Source organism: Chrysochloris asiatica, unplaced genomic scaffold (genome assembly GCF_000296735.1).
Source record: "Chrysochloris asiatica unplaced genomic scaffold, ChrAsi1.0 scaffold00056, whole genome shotgun sequence".
NCBI lineage: Eukaryota > Metazoa > Chordata > Mammalia > Afrosoricida > Chrysochloridae > Chrysochloris > Chrysochloris asiatica.
Window position 1 is genome coordinate 12,333,544 of NW_006408574.1, and position 14,131 is coordinate 12,347,674.

The window sequence follows — 14,131 nt, forward strand, 5'->3', positions numbered from 1 at the left end:
GCACCTTAGTCCTCAAGCTGACATCTTTGCTCTTCAACATTTTAAAAAGGTCTTGTGCAGCATATTAGCCTAATGCAATACGTCATTTGATTTCTTGACTGCTGCTTCCATGAGTGTTGATGGTTGATCAAGAAGAATGAAATCCTTGACAACTTCAGTCTTTTCTCCATTGATAAGCCTCATCTAAACAGGATGAAAACTATTCAGTGGGGATTCTTCCTTCCCTCGCATGCTCTGAAACTAAACTCCCACAACGCCACAGCAGAAGTAAGGATGAGAGCACGTGGGAACCTTTGTGGAAGCAGTTCTTTGGAGAGAGATAGAAATGGTGCAGATTGCAGTGGGCAGGAAGGGTACTTGGGACCCAGTCTGTGGAGGAGACTGTGTGCGCAGTCATGAGAAGAACGGAGTAGTTGTTGGAGCGGAATGAGGGACTCAGAAGGGTTTCTAAGTCAGAGGAGATGATCCTGTCTAAAAGCTGATGGGAAAGAGAGGCCAGCCAGCCAGGCAGGCAGACAGGCAGACGGGAAGTCCTATCCGGGACTTCCTATACAGAAAGTCCTTAGATGAGAATTGCGTCTAAGAGGTAGTTGGTTGCCCCTGAGTCACTTGTGACTCACGGCCACTTTGTGTGTGTGGAGAACTGCTCACCTATGTGCAATGGATTCATCTGCCCTGTGCTTTAGAAGATGTGTGCATACCACGTAACAGTTATGTAACCTAGCATCAGTAATGCTGAGGGCCACCAAGATCGGGAAACAGGGGGCTGAAGTGTCTGATTCAGATTTTAAAAGCGTTGGGTAGAGGAGGGTCAGAGTTGGGCTAGATCCACCTTGTGTCTTACCTTTCCCTCCCTTCTTTTGAGACGAACAGACTTAAGTTTCCTGTGAAACACTAGTTGAACTGCAGACAGATGTTAAATTTAACTTTCATGCTATATTTTCAGAAAAAGCAGATTCATGCATTTAAATATCTCCATCCATGTCTAGCCCTCTCTGGGCAGGCATGTACCTACTGTGTCTGTGTTTGTGTGCATATTCATGCCAATTGCACACATGTGGGTCTCCTCTGAGGACCTGCTGGAGGAGCTGTGTGACACTTATGCACACAGGATATGCTTTTATCGTTTCTGGCTTTGCTTGGTGATGTAAAGCAGGGCTTAAAAATGGTAAATGTGGCCATAAATATACATTGTCTGGCTGTCATTTAGTTATGCGAAAATTTTATCTCTTCAATTCAGTTGGAATAATTTCATTAACAGTGCTTTAAGGAACAGGATATATGGTTGGATTTTCTTTTAGTGAAATGCTTAGTTACACGGATCCAATTAACTTTTGCATATGTTATCAGTGCCACTAAATGCAACCAAGTGTGCTGCTAAGTAAAATTAGATAAGTTATTTTAGTAAAAAGTAACTTGTACTTAATATATACAGAGCTAGGAAACATAGTAAATGCAGATTCTAAAAAATAACATTATGTTTTCTTACAGTAGGAAAATGATTCATTATATTTTTTCCCGAGACCCTTCTGTTTTCTCATGAAAAATGACCATAAGGCTTAGTGCTTGTATAAAATATTTTGAGACCATAGTTTTACATTTTTGTTAGGAAGTTTACATACAGTAAAATATTCCAGTGACTTGTAATAAACATCAGGAATGTGAAATGATTGTTTGTATTCTTTTAGAGTAAAAGTTATTTTTACTATAATCAAGATTTTAGAAGCCATATGATCATGAAATAAGTAAAGACGTCTGGTAGAGGCTGGTAATTTAAAAAATATAAAGTCTGTTTGAAATTGTGGAGAATTAAGTGCTGGAATGATGGCTTTTCATTGTCAATAAAAATGTCTTAAGTGTGAAACTGAGCATTAGTTCACCTGTTCTGCTTACAAGTAGCCACAGCTAACCAATCACAAAGTAAAAACATAGAACAGAAAGAGTCCAGGAGTCTTGGGTGCCATGATATTGGGGAGAGGTTCCCCACTCTCTTTTGGGGGTTAGGAACTCGTTGTCTGGCTACAATGGTTTATTGTTTGGGGCCTTTGTTCTCAAATCTGTAAAATGTGGTTGGACCAGTAGTACTTGTTGTTGGTGAGTACCATTGAGTCGGTTCTGACCCATAGTGACCCTGTATAGGCTTTTTGAGGAGCAGCTGGTGAACTTGAGCCACAGACCTTGTGATTCAACACATTAACCCACAGCACCACAGTGGGACGTTGAAATAATAAACTAGAAGTTTATTATTTTTTTCCAGTCATGTCTAAAACATGACCAATCATTTTTCTGATTTCTACTCGGTTCATCCACGCGGAGTTTTTTGAACTATTTCATATGCGACATTATGTAGGAACAGAAATCCTTAGGAACCTTACTGAAGGATTATCACGCTAACATTTTTGTGTGTATTTACAATTTTAGGTACGCTATCCCCCCGGAGCATGGGAAACGTCTGGAAAGACTAGCTCATGGTAAGTTTCCTTTCGGTGCTTCTTACCTGGATAGGTTCTTTGGTTTTGAGGTGTTTCTGGGTTAACTTGTCACTCTGTTAGTTTTATTCTTTTCAAGCTCCTGGCTTTTTAGTAGTTCTCTGATTGAACAGTTTTAATTTTTCCATCTTAATTTGTGCATGCTGTCCCCTGCTGTGCAATCTTTACGGTTATCGTAGTTGGCAGCTTAGCTTCACCATGTGATTGCACTTACTCTTGTTAGGCTGTGGGGTTTCTGGGCCTCCTCTCCTGGTTGGTATGCCATCCCTCAGTGGGAGAGAGGCGGCTGTTCCATCACATGCTGACTCCCCATTCCTCTGTGCCCACTGGGTGTGTCGGTGATCTTTTGTAAGTATTAAGGTGACAGTCACTGGTGACTAAGGCACAGATGACTGCTGACCATCTTGGACCCAGGTGCAGAATTCTTCTGGATGCTTTATGGATGGTTTCACTCTGTTCCAGACTAGGCCTGCCATGTCTTCTTTGTCCTGGGAGGAGAAGCAGGTTTGCACCCTACTACCCTTGTCCTGCCGTTGCTAGCTTCCACTCCCACGAAAGCAGTAGGCTGCGAAGTGTTTACTTTCAGGGGATCCTGAAGTCCGTCCCATCTGGGTGACAACTAAGGAGCAAGGCACCCTGCTTTTATCTAGGTTGGAATTCTCTGTGAGCAGCATTATCGGTGAACTGCCGATAATGCTGGCTTTGCCGTGTGTTGCTCAAACCAGAAGTCTGTAACTGTTGATTCAACTCTGGAGAGCCGCTCCACTGAAGTAGAGGGCCAAGCCATTCTTCTTGGGTAGTTGGGTAGACTTGAACCCCCAACTTTTAGGCTAGTTGTTGTTGTTAAGTGCTGTCGAGTTGGTTTCAACTCATAGCGACCTTATATAGGGTTTCCAAAGAGCGGCTGGTGAGTTTGAACCATCAGCCTCACAGTTCAAACAGACTTTGTGGTCCAGGACTTATTGTACAGCTTCACCCCAGGACTCCTGTAAGTTAGTTGTCATTGTTGTTGTTATGTGCCGTTGAGTTGGTTCTGACCCATAGCGACCCTGTATGGGGTTTCCGAGGAGCAGCTGGTGAGCTTGAACCACCATCCTTGCGGTTTAAATGGCTTTGCAGTCTGGCGCATTAACCCACAGCGCCACAATAGTGCAAATTGTTTGTATCACCCAGAGATCTCATTCTATTAGGGGAGAAACTCTGTCCCCTCATCCAGTGATCTTTTGTTTCATGATGAAATGAACACAGTGAGAAACCCCATTCTTTGACAGGATAATCCTGAGCAGAAATTGTTAATGGCATCTGAAAGTTACCCTTCCCCAAATTGTGGAAGAGTATTAGGACAGTATCACACGTCAGAAGCATTATTATAATTTGGCAGGTTAATAACGAGAAAGCCCTGGTGATTTTACAGTGTAACACATTATAGTAGTAATAACAACGTAATTGTAATCTTGAACCTTGTTCAACCACCATTGTCATGAATGTGGAGGTGGATGTGTTCTGGTACTGGATAATAGATTAAGGTAGAACTTGAAGATGATTACTGTAATCCTCACATACACAAGCCATGAACTTCGGGCTAAAAGTGTACGCTGAACTATCCTCTTTTCAGTAATAATTATTTCACCATTTCGCACTAACTTCACACCAGAGAAGTTTGAAAATGAAGCCAAAGTAAATTTTATAGTGTTGAGTGGCACACACAAAGTTCTGATGTAAATTCTCTGTATAATTGATTTAACCAGTAAGAAATTAAACTTAAAACCTGAACCAGAACTTTCAACTCAGTTGCACATTTACTCAAAACGGTGTGGCAGCAGGATTCTGAGAAACGAAACACGGAAAAGACTTCACGTTACTAAAAAGAGGAAGATTCGCTTCTGTTGACCAGATGCCTGCCAAATTAATTGAATTCTGCTAAATAATTAAAATGATAACATAACTTAGTAAATGTGATGGAGCATTATAGAATGTCTAGGTCAAGGCAGCACTTGATACATAAAATTAAAAGCAGGCTCGGATATTTTCCATTATCTTGTCTGCACACCGTAATTATCACATTGCCTTTTATGCATGGATGCTTTCATCTTTGGATTCTATTGAAATTCTGATTGACGGCGGCACCTACAGATAGTTTATCTGAACAACATCAGGCCCGTATCTAATAAAGCCAGCAGTTGGATTTTTGCCCTTCAGGCCTGTATCTAATAAAGCCAGCAGTTGGATTTTTGCCCTTCAAATGTTTTCTCATTGATACAGGGTTTTTTACCCCCCCAATTTAGTGTGAATATAATGCAATAACAAAAAAAATCTCATGGAAATTGTTGCAATTAAAAAATCTGTTATGCTTGTCTGTAATGCTAGGGCAGTATTTCCTAATTATTGGTTTGATACCAATTGAATGGAAAGTAAGGAGAAGAGGAGAGGTACAGTGTGTAAACATGAGTGACAGTTTAGAAGGTGCTCAGTTTTTAAAGTGTCCACGTTTCATATGTGTGGAAATTGGACTCTTATCTTTGCTGTTCCATGAAGTTAAACAGCATGTGGATTAAAGTGAAGGGGAAGGACTACATTCCATTCAACCTTTATTGTGGATATTAAAAAGAAAAAGGGGAGATGATTTACTTTGGTGAACGTTTCGAGTTCCTGAGAAAAATACGTGATTGAGATTTCTCTGCGGCCTGTTTTATACGTTGACAGGTTGGTGGGAATCTTGTTTAAGACGACAGCGTCACAAGACTGAGTTCTTTTACGTCTTTACTTAGAACACAGTTTGCAGTCTTGCTGCCTTATGAGAAAAGCAGTATTTCAACAAAATGGAACCAAAGAACAATTGTTTTGAAGAATTCATTGAGTTCCTGAATATAAGCTGTTGGTGTCTGTGTGTTTAATGCCTAGTAATCCTAGTGTAGCATAGTGGTTACAAATCAGGCTGTTAATCTCAAGGTCAGCAGTTTGAAACTACCAGCTGTTCCACGGGAGAAAGATGAGGCTTTCTGCTTCTGTAAAGATTTACAGCCTAGGAAACCCTGTACAGGATCGCTATGTGTCGGAACTGACTCCGTGGCACATGACCACCACCACCAAGCCTGGTGTGGTGCTGTAGGGATTCGCAAGATCAATGGTTCAAACTCTCTAGCTGCTCCTCAGAAACCCCGTATAGAATTTCTATGAGTCGAAACTGACTTGATGGCACATAACAACAACAACAACAATAATCTTGACAAAGGAGCTCTGATGATGCAGTGGATCAATTGCTAACTGAAAGGTTGGTGGTTTGAGGCAGCAGCCACCTCTCTGCAGGAGAATGATGTCCCAGTCTGCTCCGGTACGGATGGAAGCCTTGGAAACGCCATGGGGCAGTTGTCTTCTATCCTGTAGAGATGCTGTGAGTCTGGCTCAACGTGGTGGCAGTGGTTTGTTTTTTTGTATTTTCTATCTTGAAAGGGACTCCTGGTATGGGACTGTGAGCTCAGCACTGGACTGTGAACCACAAAGTCAACAGTTCAAACCCACCAGCTGCTCTTTGGAAACTCTATACAGTACAGGACTGCTACGAGTGGGAACTGATTTGATTAAACTTAACAACAAAGTGAGAGAGGACAGATGAGGCCATATTAACAAGGATCTAATACTTGATTTTATTTTTTTTTAATGGCATTTTCTTCTAGTAACTTTTTCAAATCCCAGTGAGTCTTAAACATGTCCGGTCCAGGCCTCTCTCCTTGATGTTAAACCAGTATTTCCACTTGCCTCTTGAAATTTCTACCTAGCTATCTTATATTTGGAGGCCTGGTATGGTGCTGTAGGATAAGCACTGGACTGCTAACAGCAAGGTCAGCGGTTCAAACCCACCAGCTACTTCTCGGAACGCCTACACAGGGTTGCTGTGAGTCAGAAGTGACTCGACATTTAAAAACAACAGTTTTCTGGTTTTATGTGTTTGTTTAGATGTTGAATACAATACTTTTGATAGACTTGTGTGATGGAGGATATGAACCATGTACTTCTGCAGAAATTCTGAGTTAAATTTGTTTTCAGACACATGCTCTGTGTGTAATTTGTGCTGTTGATGGTGTGTTTTCCAGGGTGATGTAAAATATAATTCCTGTTGTAAATATAGATTCGGAACCCATATGAAGTTCTTAATATACTGCAAATTACCTCCCTTCAGTGGTTTTCCAATTTAAATTAACTTATGACCAGCCACCACATTGTTCAGGTCCTGATTACAAATCCATATCAGAAGAAAATTAAATGGACTCTTCTTTCTTCATTGATTTTAATTTAAAACTTAATTCATTTACTGATGCACCAGGTTGCAGATTTGAAAAGTGTGATATATTCATTTGAGTTGGATTATTAAAATGTTTCTATGGTTTGAGAGTTTGGGGATATCCAGCTGGGGGGGGGGTCTTGCTTCCTGGGTTTAGGACTGGATACTTGCCTTAATCGATCCTTCTTCTCTGCCCACTAACCTCTGTGATCTTTTGTGGGGTAGATTATGTGGCTGAGTGTTTGATTCTATTTGTGTTAAGAATATGACCATGTAGGGCAAATGGAACTCTCTTTGTTTCCATCAACACACACTTACTTCCTGATATTCTTCACTCTCTTTTAAAATCTAGATGCAGATGGTTAAGTAGAACTATTAAGTTTTTCCTTCTTGCTCCGTATTCCCTAAAGCGGTCCTAGTGGCCTAGTGGGTTATGTGTTGAGCTGCGAACTGCAAGGCCAACAGTTTGAATGCACCAGCCGCTTTGCAGGAGAAAGATGAGGCTTTCTGCTCCCGTAAGGATTTACAGCCTTAGAAACCCTAGACAGGGTCCCTATGAATCAGTATCGACTTGACGGCAACCGCCCCACCCCCTGTTTTCCTAATGGGTTGTTTTCTGACTATTGGATTGATTTCCTTCCTAATAGTTACGGCGTCAGCAAAACAAAAGCAAACAAACAAACCCCATGACGGTTGAGCATATTCCCACTCACAGCAATCCTTTAGGATAGAGTAGAAAGTTCCTTACAGGTTCCAAGTCTGTCATCTGTACGGGACAGATAGCTGCATCTTTCTCCCTTTGAGCTGCTGATAGGTTTGAACCGCTGACCTTGTAGTCACCAGCCCAACACTTGTGGCGTTGTTAGGGCTCCTTGCACCAATAAAGCATTATTTACTTCGACACGTGACACGATTCCATACTCCCAGGTTAGCATCCTTCCATCACGTCACCTTCCTGTGGCAGGGGAGCAGGTGAACAGCATCGTGCTTCCCCATGGGCTCCACACAGGTTTTCTGTGCCTTCTGTTTCTCCCTGATTCTCCGGGTACTTCTCCTCTCGGGCTGTCCCATCCTTGTCATCTCTCTCCTGTTGCTTGTCTCCTTCTCCGGTGTACTTGCACGAGGAAGGTGAAGACCGGGCGGCGAGTTCATTCATTTCCCTCTAGCCTGAATCTCTGAGCAAGTGGGAGGCTACTAGACTAGATAGCAGGACTGAAGCCAGGAAACGGAGAGCAGCTGAGGGTACACAACATTCTGCTGCGGGGAAGGGTTGTGGTTGTGTTGCTCCCTTCCCTTCCCTTCTCGGAACTCTCCTGCAGACAGGCTGGTGAGGCCGGTTGTCGAGCATTTGACTGCTGTTGGTCCTTGAAATCATCAACTTGTTAGATGCTATTCAGTCAGTTCCGACTCATAGTGACCCCGTGCATAACAGAATGAAACACTGGCCAGTCCTAGGCCAACCTCACAATCGTTATCACTAAGCCCATAGCTGCTGCCACTGTGTCCATCCGTCTCGTTGGAGATCTCCCTCTTCTTCACTGACCCTCCACTTTATCAAGCATGATGTCCTTCTTCAGGCGCTGGTCCCTCCTGAGAACATGTCCTAGCAGTTAGGGCTAAGTTGATCAGGAAGAAGCAAAGAATGATATGTGTGCTGTGTGTCAGGTTTTGGGATTAAGTGCTTCTGAAACTGTCTCTTCAAGGATTGTAAAAAGAGAGATTCTTGGTTAAAACTATACCTTTGTTGTGCGTTGCCATGGAGTTGGTCCCTGTGCACAACAGAATGAAACGCTCTGCCCTCCTCACAATTGTTGTTATGTTTGAACCCCTTGTCAACCTGTGTGGTGCCTTAGTGCACCGTATCCATCCTGCAGCTGTTACATAAAGAGAACTTGGCTCCTGCTGACCCCACGTGGGTCGGAGTAGAACCTGATCCACAGCGCTCTGCATGGCTGACATCAGATCCTATATTGAGGGCTTAACACCCCCCTCCCCTCTCCCCACCCTGTGCTACTTGGGTTCTAGCAGATATTGTTGTTAGGTGCTGTCGAGTTGATTCTGACTCATAGCGACCCTCTGGCACAACAGAATGAAGCACTGCCCGGTCCTTTGCCAGCCTCACAATTCTTGATGTGTTTGAGCTCGTTGATGCTGCCAATGTGTCAGTCCATCTTGTTGGGAGTGCTTCCTCTTTTCCGCTGACCGCTCACTTTCCCATGATGTCCTTCTCCTCACAACCTAATATCACAGCAGATATTAGGCAGGTTGAATTAAAATGTGTTGCAAAAACCACAGTGAAATTTGATTTTGAAGGTTTAGCAATTTTAAATGTTCTGAAAACAGTCCTGCAGTATGAACCTTTGGGGGTGTAAATATGCAGCCCATGATCTTGAAGAAGTCTGATTCTCATTTTTGGTGCCGGACTTTTTTTGTTTGTTGGTGGCGTGGTTCTGTATTGTGTGCCTGTAAGAATACTAGACTACAGAGGAAATGAGATTTTATGTTGAGACAGTGCGGTTAACATTTATCATTTCTCTTTAGGGTTTTTCCCAAACAGCTCTCAAGGGTGTGAGGCATTTCTTCGCCACAAGATGACGCTGATCTCCCCCTCAGTGCTGAAGAAGTACGGCATCCCCTTCAACAAGGTACGATACCATCACTCTCGGACACATGCGTTTTGTGTGTGTGTGTGTATTTAAGATGAAGTTAACACTGGCAGATGGATCTTTGACTTCAGTTAGCATGCTTAGGGAATGGGCAGAAAAGTTCACCATCATGTTTGATAACATATTTATTTATTGAAATGTAAATTGGAAATTAATTTTATTTCTGGGTACATTTGCTAGAGATTTCATGCTGGTTAATAGGCTGAACTGCAAAGTCGGTTTGAACTGCAAGGTTGGCGGTTCACGCTCACCAGCTGCTTCTCAGAAACCCTATACGGGGTTGCTATGCGTTGGAACTGACTCAATGCCTTTAACAACAACATAGCTCACATATAACACAGACAATGTAGCATGTCTGCATTAAAAATGCAGCCTTTTACACAACACGATTTCTGTTGTATGTGGTCTCTTGTTAAAAAGGGATTCACAGCAGTGACTATTAGCAGTAGGGTTGGTTGAAATCATTGAGCATGGAACCACTCTGTTGCCACATGGTATCCTGGTGTGACGATGTACGATAAGCACTCCACTCCAAGGTCTGTTTGAACAGCAAGGTCGGCGGTTCATCGTTATGGGTCGGAACTGACTTGACAGCACTTAACAACAACACCAACACATTTATACGTACTACAGCTGAGATTTCATGATGGATAACTGAGGATTCAGTGACCTTACTTCTTTGCAGTGTTTCTGCAGACTGAGTTTTACAAAACTCAGTACAAACCACATCCCTTTTTCTTTGTGTCCGTGGATGGTTACCGAATCAGAATTATTACTGAGCGTGAGCATTTGTATGTGGAAAAGCTGCACTGAGACAAGCTTTGACCAGAAAAATAAAAGCCCTCTCCTGGCTGAGGAGGATTAAGTACTTAGCTACTTGCAGAAACATGAAAAAAATCGCTCCCTGTTCCTTACCATTTTTCAGTTGACTTTTCTTCCCATAATCCTGCTGTTTCCCAACTTAGAAGCTTTTCACTGGCGACTAAAACTTTACCACTTATTAATCTTGGGTCCTTAAAGCGCCAGTTTTTCATTCCTTTGTCTTGGGGCCTTGTTCACAGAAGTTTTCTCAGTTCCTTGGAGAAGGGCCTTGTTCCTGGGCACCTTTACTCTCTCACAATTGCCTGTGTGGGAGCCGTTCGGGAGACACAGCTGTCTGGTGATGAGGATTGATGGTGGGTACCAGTAGAGTGGGATAGAAGACCTCCTGGTCTCAGTGGATGGCAGCAATCTCTCTCCCACACCCCTAGTGGTGCTAGAAACAGGAACAGATGAGTTAATGCCTATCATTTCATCCAAGGAAGGACAGCCTAGTGCCTAAGCACAGTTATAATTCATGAAAATCATTGAGACCGGGGAGGAGAGATGCAGGTGGTAGTTCCATGTGGCTCAGAGTCACCACTCAGTCACCGTGTCCAGTGCTACAGAGCCCCTCTGCCTCCAGGTGACAGCTGAGCTACCGGCTGTCACTGGCTGAGGGCGGGGACAAGCTAGATTTCAGGAGTGTTGGAGAGGGAAGGCACTTGCACAGGTATTTAAGTGCTGTCCAGGTAAGACTTCTGTCTCCACATAGCTTTACAGTCCCGGAAACCCTATATAGGGTCTCCAGGAGTTGGGATTAACTTGATGACATCTAACAACAATCGCTGCAGACAGGATTTAACTTGACATTTGACCCAGAATAAGGGGTATTTCTGACTTTAAGAGATGAATCGTGGAATCTTGTCTGGATTTTTAAATATGATGATAAATTCTTACTCCTTTCCCTCATCTGTTGTTTAAAAAAGTTGTTTAAAGAAGAACAGGTATCTGGTCAATTTCTGAGAGTTGTCTAAGCTGGGTACTTGTTTATACTTCCTTAATGGTTTTTTTATTTGCCCAGTGATTGGTGTGGGTGATGGTGACATCTGAACTCCCAGATGTCTTATGTCTATCATGATGGGAGAATATTTAAATACTCATGCGTTATTAAGATAATTCAAGAGTCAGGCCCTTTAAGAATATATGGGGTATGTATTATGGCAGGAAAGTTGATGATAAAATATAGTCTTTAACTTCATTTACAGTTGAAAGGCGAGGCAGAAGATGTAAGGCGAGAGAGAAGCAAAGAATACAGATGGTGATGTGTAAGACATTAATATTTTTGCCTAGGAAATATTCAAATTCAGTACTATTGTAGATCAACAGAAGGAGGTGGTTTAAAAAATATATAGCTTTGTTATACATTCACTAGAGATCTCATCTAAAGCATCAATACAATAAGTAAGTAAAAAGAGTACTGAAGTATGTACATCAATAAAGGGTATGAATAAATTTACTTCACTAACTTACAGCAAAGGTTTTCTGAAATAAAATATCCCACCATTCATCTGTCATTTTGCCATACTCTGGTGCCTTAGGTGTTGGTGTGATGCTAGATGCTTTGTTACTGGTATTTTCAATACCAACAAGGCCAGCCATAGCGAATCGCTTTCACTGGAGCTTCTAGACTGAGATCAACTGAGAAGAAGGTTCTCATGATCTACTTTCTAAAAACTTGGCCGATGAAAACCTTATGATCGCAATGGAACACTATTTTACATGGTGCTGGAAGACAAGCCACTTGGGTTGGAAGGCACTCAAAATATAACTGGAGAAGAGCTGCCCCCTTAAAGCAGAGTTCATCATAATTTGAATTTGAATATTTCCTAGGCAAAAACATTAATGTCTTATATCACCATCTGCAAGCATCCGTTCATAATCTGAGCAGGTTATGAGTTAGGATTCTAGGAAAATTGGAAGTTGTAGCAAATGAAATGGAGTATATAAAAGAACAGTCTCCCAGTGAGCTGAAATGGACTGGGCTTGACCTTTTGAATCAGACATTCACAAGTTCTACATCAGGGATGCCAAATTGAAGAGAAATGTTCACGCCAAAACGAACAATTCAAGAAGTATCCTGAATTACAACGTTGTTAGTGATTGCATAAATTCCATGTGCCTACAATGAAGACCAATTAATAAGACTGTTCATCAAATTTACATACCTACCACAAAGGCCAAAAATGAAGAAATTGAAGATTTTTACTAACTTCTTCAGTCTGAGTTTGATCAAACATGCAGTTGAGATGCGTTGATGATTACTGGTGATTTGGAATGTGAAACTTGGAAACTAAAACGAATTGGAAAATATGGCCTTGGTTATATTTTGGTGTTTTTTTTTTCTTTCTCATGCTGAAAGAGGAGTCCTGGTGTGGCACAATGAGGTAATGCACTGGACTGTAAGGTTGGTTTGAACCACAGGGTTGGTGGTTCAAGCTCACCAGCTGCTCCTCAGAAACCCTGTCCAGGGTCACTGTGAGTTGGAACCAACTCGATGACACTTAACAACAGCAACAAAAATAATGCTGAAAGAAGTGAAGAAAAAAAATAAAGACTTAAATTGCAATATTGAAGGATTTTATTCGCAAAATATAGAACAAAGCAGGAGCCATCAAAATAAGATGGAAGGAATTGGTCAACATTCATCTGCTTGTGATCGTGAACTGATGTTGTTGAAGGAAGAGTCTAAGCTGCCTCTGGAGATACTGGTGAAAAACAAGGGTCCAGAAATCGAAGGACTACCAACTGAAGTGTTTCAGCAATTGAATGGAGGTTCTTGGCTAGTCTATGCCAAGAAATGTGGAAGGCCAACCTGGAAGGCAGCTACCTCTACCTGGAAGAGATCTACATTTGTGCCCAGACCAAAGACAAGTAATTCAATAGAATGTGGAAATTAATGAACAACGTCATTAATATCACATGCAGGCAAAATTTTGCAGAAGATGAAGGAAAGACAATTCCAGCAACATATCAGCAGAATGCAGCTTCAGGATTGAAGGAAGATTCAGTAACAACTTGTAATAATGAGGATGACGTAAAGTTGCTTGCTGAAAGTTAAGAGGACTTGAAGCACTTACTGATAAAGATCCAGACAACAGCCTTCAGTATGGACTACATCTAAAGGTAAAGAAAACAGAAATTCTCACAAATGGACCAATAATCAGAAAAGATTGAAATTGTCAAGGTTTTCATTTTACTTGGATCCATCATCTATGCTCATGGAAGCTGCAGTCAAGAAACGAAACAACATATCACACTGGGCAAATCTGCTGCAAGAGACTTCTTTTTAAAGTTTCAAGAAGCAAAGCTATCACTCTGAGGACTAAGGTGCTCCTGACCCAAGCTATGGTATTTTCGATCACCTCATATGCGTGAGAAAGCTGAACAGTGACTTAGGAAGACCAGAGAAGAGTTGATGCATTTGAATTATGGTGTTGGCAAAGAATGTTGAATACACCATAGACAGCTGTTAGAAGAGACACATCTGTCTTGGAAGAGGTACAGCCAGAATGCTCTTTGGAAGTGAGGACCTTTGTCTTTGGTACTCTGGACATGTTATCAGGAGAAACCAGTCCCTGGAGAAGAACATCTTGTTTGATAAATTAGGAGAGTCGATGTAAAAGCAGAAGACTCCCAGGAAGTGAAGTAAAACAGTGGCTGCAGTGGACTCAGACACAGGAAGGACTGGGCAGTGTTCTGTTGTACACAGGGTCACTGTGAGTCGGAACTGACTTCACAGTACCTAACAGCAGCATTAGCAAACTCTCTGGGTAATTATGAATCGAATAATTAAATTGCCAGAAAGCCCCACCTTGCTTAGAAAAGTCCCCCCCCCC

The 14,131-nt window shown here is 42.0% G+C and overlaps 1 protein-coding gene across 1 annotated transcript in view; it reads left to right on the plus strand.

The window, feature by feature from the left end:
• The window catches only part of KDM4C (lysine (K)-specific demethylase 4C), a 314,090-nt gene that overhangs the window by 51,657 nt on the left and 248,302 nt on the right, over positions 1 to 14,131 (plus strand). Inside the window, exon 6 of the mRNA XM_006863764.1 lies at positions 9,310 to 9,413. Within this exon, the coding sequence (XP_006863826.1) occupies positions 9,310 to 9,413 (104 nt within the window). The remainder of the gene's footprint in view (positions 1 to 9,309; positions 9,414 to 14,131) is intronic.